This window comes from Nanorana parkeri, unplaced genomic scaffold, assembly GCF_000935625.1.
Source record: "Nanorana parkeri isolate BGI_ZX_2015 unplaced genomic scaffold, ASM93562v1 scaffold1289, whole genome shotgun sequence".
Lineage (NCBI taxonomy): Eukaryota > Metazoa > Chordata > Amphibia > Anura > Dicroglossidae > Nanorana > Nanorana parkeri.
The window spans coordinates 226416-239943 of record NW_017307557.1 but is presented as its reverse complement, the minus strand read 5'-3'; the positions used below and the strand labels follow the sequence as shown (position 1 = coordinate 239943).

General features: G+C 39.1%; 1 protein-coding gene across 1 annotated transcript in view; it reads left to right on the top strand.

Annotated features, from left to right (window-relative positions):
* The window catches only part of MCAM (melanoma cell adhesion molecule), a 77476-nt gene extending 67251 nt beyond the window's left edge, over positions 1–10225 (top strand). Inside the window, exons 13-15 of the mRNA XM_018569107.1 lie at positions 6155–6296; positions 7029–7137; positions 9821–10225. Coding sequence (XP_018424609.1) covers positions 6155–6296; positions 7029–7137; positions 9821–9847 — 278 coding nt within the window. The 3' untranslated portion in view covers positions 9848–10225. The remainder of the gene's footprint in view (positions 1–6154; positions 6297–7028; positions 7138–9820) is intronic.
* The last annotated feature ends 3303 nt before the right edge of the window (positions 10226–13528 follow it).

The window sequence follows — 13528 nt, the reverse complement described above, 5'->3', positions numbered from 1 at the left end:
TGTACCACTGGACTTCTCCAGAAATATAAAGATGAAATAGAATTCGTCCTTTGAGGGACACATGAAGTCATTCACCTTCATTTTTTGCTAGTGTCTAGTCCTCCTGTAGGCGGCAGTATAACCAAAGGTGAATGACTACCTGCATCCCTCAATGCACTCCGAGAAAAGGATTTTACAGTGAGTACAGAAATCTTTCCTCAAACGGCTAGAAAAGTTATTTTCATTGCTATCCATGTCCCCATTGTGGGATTGTGCAGAAAAATTATTTATAATATAGTGTATATATTTTATATATTTAACGGTGTGCACATAGAAGGTGAAAGATGCCTAACTTAATTCAATTATATTCTTTGAACAGAATCCATGATTAAACCTTCTCCAGGCACCAGAATATGTATGTATGGGCAGAAGGGGAATATATATAGTGCAAAGTAGAAAAACATAATAATAATCTAAAAAAATAATATATTATTATTATATGTATATATAGCAATGTGGTGACCGATATTCAGAATTATCTGATAACAGATGACCAGCTAACCAGTGGTCTGAAGTACACAAAGCGGAATCATATTTTCTGACAAAATTAAATTCAATATCTTGTACAAGACCTACAAATTTTACAACTTCGCTATAGTGGAACTAACACCATCTTCAATATAGTCTATACCTGAATCTATGAATGTCAATTTGAACTTCATCTGGTAGCAGTTATATTGTGTATAGCATTGACACCTAGCATAGGGTGCAGGAATGGGGGTGAGAAAATGTCCATCTGACTTATGGGGCCTGGTAAGTTGCTGCTCCCAGTGATATAGAAAAGAGCTTTAATAGTTGCTTTACGTGTACTCCGAAATGCTATTAAACCCCAATTGATTTTTTTTTATCTCCATATTGCACTGTATCCCTGCATGTCATGATTAGTGACTGATATTTGCTTGGAAATGATTAAAATGCTTGCTGCTTGTTCTTCTCATCAGTATTCTGTGCTGCCCCTTAGCACAGGTTTCCTCACACTGACTTGCATTGCAGATAAGGGAGGGGGCATGTCAGACCAGGCCTGTTACTGGAAGCATGACTGAAAGCATTACTGAGTCGATGCCTATTGGACTGCACAGTACCTTAAAATGTAAAATACATAATGTCCACACATTTTACAAAATAATTTAAAAAAAAATGTTAGAAAATATATTTAGAGGTTTCAGGGAGCTTTTATTTTCCCAGTCCCATATAGGATTTGTTATTTAAGTATAGTATAACATGTATTTGAATCTACGAATGTAAAATTACATTTCCTCCTGTAACAATTACAGTGACAAGAAAAATATGTTGGCCCCCTTGGAATTAACTGGTTTTCTGCAGTAATTTGCCATAAAATGTGATCTGATCCTCATCTAAGAAATAATTGTGTGTAATCAGCTTAAGCACATTGTGTTTGTCTATTGTTGTGACTTAGATGGGGATCACATCACATTTTATGGCAATTTACTTCAGAGTTAATCCCGAGAGGTCCACATACATCTTCTTACCACTGTATTTTATTCTATATAGTACGGATTTTCTGGTGAAATCTGCCCTTCACTCTCTAATTTGGTTTCTATTTTAGAGCAAATGTTAAGTGTCATCTTTGGTTCCTATTGATTTTCATTTCATGTTGTCTTCCAAACAATAATTAAGTAATAATTGAATGTTTTGTTTTGGGACAAAGATTTGTTTTTTAGCATTGTCTTGAAAACATTATTTTATTTCCTATGCAGTCTATAGCCAAAAAGGCATAACAAAACAAACATTTATTTTTCTAGTTTGATCAGTGCTAGGTTAACAACAACTAGTGATTCTATAAATTAAAAAGTGTAAATTTTATGTATAATGTGTTAATTTTATAATTGTTGGTTATGTGTTTAGATGAAGCACTGAGATTTTGAGGAATGCTGCATTAAGTTTGAATTGCTTCTGAGGACATTACATCAGAATACAGTATTATACAGTATACATGTAGAGAACTTCCTGTATATAAACCATAGATCAGCATGCATAAGCATAGAGACTAGCATTGCACTACAGCACCATCTAGTGCTCAAAAGACATAACAGTTCAGTAGTATAAACTGATGTATTTCCAACAATAATAAAGACTAAAATCAGAAGTTAAATAAGAACACATTTTTTTTTTTTTTTACTTGTATGGTTGCTTTAACCGATCTTTATGCAGTTCAAAGGAAATCCCTTTGATTTGCACATGAATGAAACAGAGTAAATATGATGTAACAGTAATGTGTTTACATTGTATTTCTCAATGAAGTTTTCATACACTGCTCAGAAGCTGCATCTAATACAGCTGCAGCCACTGCTGTAATACAAAGCAAGCTTGGCTGTCATTATAGATAGCTGAGATTTGCTGGCAATAAAGGCCGAGAAGTGGTGTGGGAAGAGAAGGGCACACAACGTACATACAGGCATTTCGTTGTAGTTTTTAGGGCATATGATATATGCCTTAAAGACTTCAACAAAATGCCCGTATGTATGCTGTATGCCCTTCTCTTCCCACTCATGGCTTCCTGGCCTTTATTGCCAGCAAATCCTCAATTGGTTAATAAAGCAAGGGGGCTACAAATACAAAAAATTAAAATGAAAAGAAGCCTAAAAAACTTAGGGACATATTTATAACTCAGTGAATGTGACAGTCACTAAACATTCACTGCAGGTGGATCAATCACTGTCATATAAAACATGCATTAGAAAGATACACCTGCAGTGAATTTTAGGGGATTTCCACATTCACTGCTTGATAAAAATACCCCAAATTTTGTAGAATGAGAATGTAAACTAACCCTGAAACCAAAAACCATGTCTCATAATATAGGACAAAGAAAAAATGTTTCTGATGAGTAATTGATAAACCACTACATCTATTTTTTTAGACTCTTCACCTGGAACCGTCCAAGCCTTGAGTACAGCAGGTATTGTACTATTATATAAGGGAAAGTTTTCATGGGGTTATTAAAGTTATTGTGTGTAATGATTGTGACCAGTGTTTATGAATGAGGTGGCTAGGATGTACGAGGTATGCCCTAGGTACTCAGGTAATGAGATACGTCCCATGGTACTCATTTTCAAATCTTAACTGAACAAACTGAAGAGGGACGCCAATTGGTTGCACTAGGCAACTACTCCGGATTCTGTCCGCTACAGTTCTGATATATTCCCCTCCAGCGTCTTTAACCCTTTGTTAGGAGAGACCGGTCATCTAGTTTACAAGTGATAAAATCAGTACAGACAAGGTTAAATATCTTAACCCCCCTCCAGAACAGTGAGAACCAAGCAGGATTTTTCAGTCTTGGAGTTTGCTGAAACATCATCGATAAAAGTAATCTGCAACTGGACTAGCTGTATATTTAATGCGGCTTTACAGTTTTGATGAAATGTTTGCATTACACGCACCAGTGAATATGGCTATTTTTTCGTATTGCATTATATCCGTAAAAGTTCAAAGAAGATGTCTGAGAACACAATATGTGGCTGTTCAAAAATATCGCTAATGTTCAAACTGGGAAATGAACACCGTAGAGTTTGAACAAAAACTCTCCTGTCAGGTGAATTAGAAATAGATTGTAAGATCAAAATTCGGAATATTCTATAGAAATCTAATGGACTTGAAACTTTATCTTACAGAGCCAGGGACAAGAGCTCCTGAGACAGGTAAGCAAATATAGTGCGCTAGGAGAATCCCTGGGGCTCCACAAGGTAGGCAAACCTACCCCTCTGCCTTACACAGGCAGGCCAACAAGGAAGACTTCCCGGGCAGCATCACCACATGGAAGCCCTCTCTCAGCGTTCTGTGACGCGCTCCCCAGCTTGACTGAGGAAACACAAAAGACTGAGGGAGTGGAGGAGAGGAGGGTCTTTTAAGCAGATTAAGTGACGTGTTTCCTGTGTGTGGGGGAGGAGATTCCATCTCGTGATGCTGTCCTGGAAGACGTTATGGGAAAGTGATATTTTATGCATCCTAAAAATTCACACAGTGTCTCTAGACTTTAGAATCCTGCAATAATAATTATTATTATAACATAGTATTTATATAGCGCCAACAGTTTGCACAGCGCTTTACAATGTAATAATAAAGCTGAATTCCAGACAACTAATTAAGACATAACGCGTATAATGTGTAAGTACTTGGATTTTACTTGGTATCAGCTTCTTGTAGTCCCTATGTAGCACAGAATGGCAGAGGGATGGACAGCACAGGAAGCCAAACAGTTGTGGTGTAGTACTACCGTGCCAACAAAAGAATGTGCTGACAGCAGAGTGACAGGAAGATAAGCCCGGTCTGCTGCTTCTCCTTTCATTGTCCAATCACGGGCTGGGCAAGGAACCAAGCTGCAGCAGAGAAAAATAAGGTCCCCTGTTCGAATACAGAGAAGACAGCCTGGGATTCCTCCATCAACGGTTGTAAGCGTTGATGGAGGAATCTGTAATATTTTGTTTGTTCAGTCCTCGGGTTGAACGAAGAAATTATTACAGTGTATGGCCAGCTTAAGGGACTGGTAAGCTCTAATATATTCCATTTTTGTTCTTGGGTTTAGATACATTTTATGTCCGAAATGAACCCCCACACGTAATCTTAACCCTTAAGCCTAACCTCCTAACCCCAACCCTGAATATAACCCTTACCCCTTTTACTGCTGGGTTTTCACCTATTTTCTGATAGTGTAGGATTGACAGATGGTTTAGCCATATTAAAGCTTCAGCATGTATGGTACAGACTCACAGTTGTCAGACAGTATATCCCTTCTTAAATTCTAGCATACCCTAGGAACAGGATTCCAAGGACAGAAATACAGAAAGTCCTCCAGTCAGTCATCAGGCCCAGTGTGAACACATAACTTGGGGGAGCCAGTATTAAGAATTTTTATTGGCTGAAGAACTAGAAACTTTTCCCTCTTTCTTTGCATAGGTAAACCCGGCATTGAAGTTCACAGTCTATTTATGGATAGTAGGATAAGGGATGAAAAATATGTACACATGTTGGGTATACAATAGATCATAGTATAACAGTGCACATGCAGCAGTTGGGGTGCCAAGTGTGACTACGACATGGGAGTTGACAGCCCAGTATTTGAAGGATTTAGCCGCACATGTTTAGCGCTAAATCTAACTATAAAATATTATATAATTTAATATTATATCCCATAGTGCAGATAGGAGGAGAGAGCAGAGTGACAGAGAGTTGGGCTCATTAGTTTGCTTCTGCTATCACTGTCCATCCACAGGCCAGGGGAAGGGACAAGAACTGTAAGTGCCTCAGAACTAAATGGCAGAAATGCATTATTATCACGGTATTTCATCTGTGTATTTGGCTGATTGCTGGGGGTTCAGATATAAGGCATTAAAGCTAAACACAACCTTACCTTCAGTCTTGTACAATTGTACCGGCTCTTCTCCTGTATTCAAATTTCTTAGCTTTTCACAGTGTGCCTTACAAGCTGCAGTAGCAGATAGAGCCAGTCTGATTTCCTGCCTAGATGTACTAGTGACAATGCCCAGTATTGGCACCGATAATAATACTGGTATTGGTATTGGTGCATCCCTAGTCCAGAGTTGCGTTAACTTTTCACCAAGATCTTGTAGTGATGAGTTGGACCACTGTGTAAAATCTGCTCCAACAAATCCAAAAGATTCTCAATGGGGTTAAGGTCTGGACCCTGAGGTGGCCAATCCATGTGTGAAAATGATGTCTCATGCTCCCTGAACCACTCCTTCACAATTTGAGCCCAATGAATCCTGGCATTGTCATTTTGGATTATGCCCGTACCATCAGGGAAGAAAAAATTAATTGATGGAAAAACCTGGTCATTCAGTCTATTCATGCAGCTGACCTCATTTTTTGGGGAAATAACATTGCTGAACCTAGATCCAATGCAGGGCTCTGACCTATCTGTCAGTTAAATCCAGATGGTGACCTTTTTTTGGCCAGGCAGTGTATAAGTAGATTAAACTTCAGCTTTAAAATTATATCTGAAAATCCCGACTTTGATTTCCTGCTAGTAAAACATCATACATACTAAAATAATAATTTTATCTTAACATGTTTCTTTATTATCAACAAAGAAAAGGTTTGTTACCTTTGTGGTTTTCTCTATTTCTTCCTCCTGCAGAACCTGTAAGCCAGAAAAGCTATGGCATATTGATTGTAATCGTCATCATCTGTATTCTGGCCTTGGCAGTTCTTGGAGCTGTGCTGTACTTTTTGTACAAGAAAGGACATATTCCATGTGGTCGCTCTGGTAAAAAAGAAATGTAAGTAGTAGTTGTCACACTAAATGAAAGTCATAACTCCAATTTGAAGGCAACCTGTGCTTTGCTGATGGTGGGCAAAGCAACAGCCTCACTGAACTGATACCCTCCCCAGTTGCACATACTCACCTTCCTTTCAGTTGCCTGCTACACCATTCAGCCTTTGGGAGGGAAACGAGGAAGCCTTGTGTCATGACTTGGCGCTTACACAGGGCTTAGGACTTTCTCTGCACCCCCATGAGACAGCTCTGGGTTCTTCATCAGATATTTTCTTAGCATGGTCATAGTACAGGTACAGTTTAAATACCCTCATAAAACATTAGTGGAGACTGCAAGTTAATTTACAAAAAGAGGAAAGAAGAGCAAGGGAGGATATGAATGAAAGATTTATATGCATTAGAGGGTAGATAAGGTTCAGGAGGGCTATATTTTCAAATGAAGCACTGATAATGAACATAGGGACATGACCTCAAACTAGCAGGAGCAAAGTTCAGAACTAATGTTAGAAAGTATTATCTTACTGAAAGAATAGTTGATGCTTGGAACAGACTTCGGGATAGGTAGTGAGTCAGTCAACACAAACATATATATGCAGATAAAAATGTTAAGACAAAAAAAAAATCAAAATTGGGGCAGACTTGGTGGGCCATTTGGTCTTGTTCTGCTGTCACTCTCCTGTGTTTCTATTTTGTATTACATGGCATAATTCTCTTTTCCTTTTCAATACATTTGTAGTACAAGTCCTGGAGCTAAAGATAAAATCATTGTGGAAATGAAGCCTGATTCTCCTGCAGAAGAGTCTGTTTTACTTGCTGGATCCCAAGAGAAGAAGCCATCAGATCAGGTAATTTACCCCCTTCAGATTTAGTTGCACAATATTGAGCACTGGACATTACAGCTTACAGATTGTAGTCTTTCCTGTATTGCTGACTATTTATTGCTGACTTGGCTAGGTTATGTACTGTATACGGTCAAAGGTTTAAAAAATGGCAGTAGATCACAACATGTTAATGGTACAGCTAGATGCTTTTGTTCTGATCAATTATCACTGGGATTATTTCCCATCACTCATCATTTTCCATCACTCATTCATACACAAAGACTGGAACAGGCAAGAGGACGTAGCAGCAGCAGCTTTTCTGTAGAAGAGAAATACATAACATATACAGCAGATAAAAACTGTCTGAAGAACCATAGAGCCATGCATTCACCTTTTCTGCAATGGCTATACATTAAACTTCTATTATAGAAAAACTCTAATCTGAAAAATCAATTGTTGCTTTCAAATTAAAAACTCTTGAAAGCCCAGACTATAAACTGACACGATTGGCACTCGGAGAGGTACCCAGAATTAGCAACTACTGATCAGGACATGGCCACAGGTCCTTTACATGGCAGCAGAAGTAGCTGTGGGTTAGACTTGAGGCACAGAGGCTAAGGAGAACCAAGGTTTCAGCTATAATGGCCTCATGGGGGATTGGTTCTTGGCTGCTATAAGCTAGAAGTTAAGCAGGAGAATAAGAAATGGAGCTAGCTAAAGCTGGTAGCATCCAGTTGAAGTTAAACAAGGTACTAATCATATACGCAATCATTAAGGCACAGGCAAGAGACCACAGTCCATTTGAACACCAGGCCATAAGCGGAGTGATTACAATCTGGGTCAGACACTAAAGTACACGATACAGGTCACAAGTGAGACGGATACGCCAAGCTTTGACATCCAAAATATCTATTGCAGGGGTGCCCATTAGGTCAATCGCGATCTAGCAGTCGATTGCAAAGCGATCACTGGTAGATTTTGATGTCCTGTCCTCCTCCTGCCGTGGGGCTTCTCTGGATCCCCGCTGCTCTCCCCCATCTGTATTCAGCGGGGATCCAAGGAGAGGTGAAGGAAGCGCCGCAGGAGGGAGCCGCTATCACAGCAGCACGCCGAGCAGATCGCATTGGACCGGAACGCAGGCACTAATATGCCTGCGTTCCGGGTGCAGGCGATCGCACTGCGCGTGAGGAGCGTGGCTGCAGTGCCCATGAATTCAATGCACCGCCATGCTCCCTCCTGCCCATGAATGCAGGTGTTCTTTCATTGGTAGATCTCTTTGAGCTCATCATTTAAAAAGTAGATCTCGGAACGAAAAATTGTGGGCACCCCTGATCTATTGTATGTGACTGCGTGGAATGGTGTATATCTGATTCTTAGTGGATTTCCAGGGTTCCTGTGTTATCACAGAGTTCCTATTTCTTAGCTGAAGGTTTTTCTGGGTTTATTTTGTGAAACTAATCACGAAATAACAAAAGCTGTGGGTTTCAACAAATGTTCTTCTGCTCTGTATCTCTTTCACTGGATCCAGTAATGGTCCAGAATATTCTCCCCCTCAATTCATCTACACCAATCATAATTGGGCTTAGAGGGGATACTTGTCTATCACAAAGAGAATCTGAGGAAACAGACTTCATTGTATGAAGTCGGAAAGCAACAACATGTTTGCTTGAGAATGAAAGACCAACATAGGTTCAGATGAGTAGTGAAAAGCCAGAACTTGTCTCCATTTCATTGAGGTCTTTTAAAAGGTTGTCAATAAACTTTATATAACAAGTCTGAGAGTAGATTGGAGTAGCTGGTAGTAACGGGTGAGGAGACAATCTAGCCTAGCTGAAGATGTTAAGCTTTGGAGAAAGATATTTGCAAAGACTTAAATAGATGTATCCAAACCTTACATGTAAACTTCCGCCCATTGATATAAAAAGTCCTGTATGAATATCTGTACCACGGTGGTGACTGATGGCAAACTACTACAAAGGATGAAGTACATCCACCATGTTCTGCAGACATTCAGGTAGCCCAAATCCCTGCCCCTATGATATATACCCACACTTACTTTCCTTGTTAAAAGGAGAACTATGGGGTTAAGTCTTTTCCCCATAGCTCTCCTTAGGGTAACGGGAGGACACAAACTAGCGTCTTCACGTCACCCTAGGCTCAGTATACCGCAAGCTGTTGCTCGCGGTATACTGAGACGCTGCAGTATACTGCGAGCAGCAGCTCGCGGTACGCAGCTGAAGCGGATCCCGACAATTTTGCCGGGATCCGCCCAGCTGCGTGAGTGACAGCTGGCTCTGCCTATCTAGAGGCAGAGCCAGCTGTACCCGCCCCCTCCCCTGTCCATTCCACCAGTCATTTTTAGACACTTAGTATGATCAAAAGAAACAAAGCGCTAAAGGTAGCTGTATGAGCAAAGGAATAAGCTATAATTGATTCTGGCGAGGTCAGTATGGAAGTGCGCTTTGTTTCTTTTGATCATACTAGGTTCCACCTTTTTCAGAGCAGCTTGGGGTATAATTATTCACATTTATTCACATTTATTCTTATTTTATTAATTTAATTAATTTAATTTATTACTAAATTTTATTTTTCCAGAAGCGCAGATTTATTTGTTCACATTTTTAGACACTTGTATTGTAATTCTGCATTTGCTACATTTGCCATCTACTCTATAACCAGTCATTTTTCTTTTGCTTTTCTTTCAAAGGAAAAATATATTGATTTAAGAAACTAAACTATCTCATGGACAAGAAATTCTAGAATATACCCGTGCCTTTATTTAACTGTGGATGTTGAAGAGACCACCAGAGGCCTGCCTGACGCTCAGACGTACAGTAACCATAAACCTAAATGGCACAAAATATGACTATGATGGACATCTACTGTATGCTTCAACTGGGTATCATGACCCCTTCATATTTGTGACTCTGTATCAATCTTCATAGCCTTAATTACTGGACCATAAACCTTAAAAGAAGTGTATTTAACTTTAAAGAAAATCAACAAAAGCATAACCCATGCTGTACTTTCACTAGCATGTGTTTTCTTTGATTCAAACTATAAACATTATTTGAAGTATTTATTAGATATTTTGACTGTAAAAAGGAAGAATATTTCCAAGGTTATCACTCCTTAAAAAAGGACCCACGTGAGATGGTAATGTTTTGAAGGAAAACACGTCTGAAAATAAGGCCCATTACATGTAAAATTGGATTATTAATTATTATTATTATAATAACAATATTTATATTTGTGAATTGAACATTTTTAGGAGTTTCTTTTCAAGGGGGGACATGATGGAGTTAAAATAACTCACAAATAACTCACCCATCTTGGTGATTTGAGACTGTTGAAGGGTATTTGGAGCAAGGCTGAATATATTTCAGATAAGGTTTTGACTACATGGACCGTTGTTGTCTGTGTAGGTTGCTTGCATGCAGTACACCTGTACGGTATGGGGGGTATATGTATGTTAGTATATATTTTATATAAGACAAATGGTATTTTATGTTTAATGGGCTTAAGCAGTATCATCTTCATAGCAAAGCTTTAGCTGTCTATAGTGAAAACAATGCAGCTACCATTCTTCTAATGCAGGTAGAAAATCTAAAGAATGGATCATGTTGGGTCCTATAGAAGAATATACATTTCCCTTTATTTAAACATCATAAATTACACCATTTTATGGAACAAAACTTTTATGTCACTAAAACTGTTTTTTTTGTATTGTTCCACTGTACCATGTCAGATTCTTAATGGCTTTCACACCAAAGAAATGGATCTGAAATCAACTTCAAGACAAGGGGATTTATTTTAACCTCAGAAAGTTTACGGCATTGTCTTAGAGTTTCAGCATGCACATACAGAATGTAGGGAATCACTTGGGGCACAGTCCAGTATATCACCCGGACAGAAGTGATCACTGGGAGTACATTTTACCATGCCTCAGACAGTTTGGAGATTTAAGACCTCCATAATGCACCCACTTTTGTCCAACCAAAGGCATGGTTTCTAGAAATGACAACCTCTCGAAGCCTAAAATTCAGCAAAATGTAAGGATTACTTTATCACCATTTCTACATGGACATTTTGGTGGTTTCTTAACTGCCATATCAAAGTTCTGATCTTGATAATGAAGCACAATGCAGATTATTCAGCCATTCATTAATTTCTTCCTTTCATTAGAAAGAATTGCATTGTAAGGTAAAGGCACACAGCTGCTTGCATGTAGGAACATGGAGAAGAAACCCATCATCCAGTAACGTCTTGTTTCATCAGATGTAGACCCAAAGTGCCAGTTTTAATCTTTAGTGCCCCTGCAGGTAAATCCTGGTTCTGCGTTTCATCCATGTGGCTATCATGCCATATTAGTCATTTTATTAGCTCAATGTACAATGATGACATGGCATAGCTTCTAATCAAATATCAATCTTGTGTAGTAACATATACATTTGGTTGGCGTGGCTTACTGCACTGTATATAGTGTTTGCTCTTGCTTATTAAAGAGAAACTCCAATTTTTCAAATTAACATATTATTTCAATCTCCAGCCAGCCATAGCTTCCTAAAATTAAAATAGAATGTCTACTCCTTGCTTTATTACGGCAAAAATACGAATAACGTTTGTAGATAACATTTCCCAAATTCTCCTCCATTGTCCTGGCATTTCCCAGAAGTCTGCACAGTGCTGGAGGTCAGAGTACAGGCTTTGCGGACAATGGTTTTTCTTGAGAAGCTTGCATACTATATATGCTGCTTGGCTAAAGGAGAGATGTGATGTTTCCTGTTACAACATGAGACTGATCATGAAAGGTAAGCCCTTCCACTTTCAGTCAGTGCACTGGAATCAAATTATCTACAGGAAAAAAAGCAAGCAAGGATTTACAATAATAGCTGAATGTCTTGTAATGTATGTAGTTAATGTAGAGGGGTTTTTTGTTGTTGCTTTTTAACACTGGAGTTTCACATTAAATGCGCCTGCAAAAACATGAGACTTTCAAGAGAGGCCTTACTGGCCAATAATAATGTGTAGAAGGTAAAAAGGGGCAGACACGCTTCAGTAGTATTAGACAATGGCAAAAATGTACCTGCTAGAATGGCCTGAGTTTTAGCAGTAGCTCTTGGTCCCTGCACTTCATACCTGTAGTGGTTTGCCCCCCTTCGACAGTCTCTTTAGTGAATCGACTGATCTCATTACTGTATCGTAACCTCTTAAACACACCCCATATGTGTTCCCTAAGTGCTGAAACCTTAAGCCGTCGCCTTACTGGGATGCAATGAACAATGATTCTCGCTATGGCCTAAGAAGACACGATACCCACAACAGCCACAAGCGGCAGGGAAATCCACCATGTGCTTGTATACTGGCACACAGAGTGGGCTATGCAGACTACGATTAAACTTGGGAACCCTTACTGATTTTGGATCTTCATCTGATACAGCATCAACAAAGTCCCACTGTTTATGAAGGGAAATCTAGAGAGCAGACCGCTGTGTTACAGCGCAAAGATATCCGAAGCACAACTCCATCTTCAATATCCATTAGGATCATACACTGAAAATTAGCACTAACCAGATTTCCTTAAAACCCTTAGTCCCTTTTATGTGGGGTTTACTTTACCTATGCACTGTTTCATATGTCTTATCAATCTATAGGATACGCTGTATTCCAAAGAATTGCCTATTTATCAGCCTCAGGACAAGAGGGGGCTTATTCCTTCAGCAGGAGCTCAAAGCTTTACAGGGTTTTCTCTTTTGAAATGTAACAATGGTCCCTTTCAGACACATATGCTGAAAAATCTCTATCTCACTATGTGTAAAATATATATATATATATGTACTTCTATATATTTGCATCAGTTTGTGTAAATTTAAGCAATCAAATATTGCTTTGCCTATTTTTTATTTAAGGATGTAAAAATAAAGAAATACAAGATGATCGATTAATTTGTTGTGCGTATGCTCCACTAAATGACCTGAAGGTCACCTGCATTAGATATTAATGATATGACAGTGATACTGTACAGCTTTACACCCAGAGAAGTTTTATTATCCATTGTGAGTCATGTACATTTACACTACTGACAAAAGTGTGCCAACTTCTTACATTGTTCAACAACAGTGTTCTTGGATACGTAACTGTTGCCAGGAATCTAGGTCATCAGCACATTGTACCTAGAAATTTGTAGTAATGCACCTATGGCAGGGGCGCCCACTATTTTTTGTCTGGAGATCTACTTTTCAAATGACGAGCTCATTGAGATCTACCAATGAAAAAACACCTGCATTCAGGGGCGAGAGGGGGCGTAGGCTGCGCAGGCAGGCCCCTCGCCCACAGTGCGATCGCCTGCATTAGTGCCTGTGTTCCAGTCCAGTGCGAGCCGCAAAAATGCTGCGAGCACTATTTTTGCAGATCG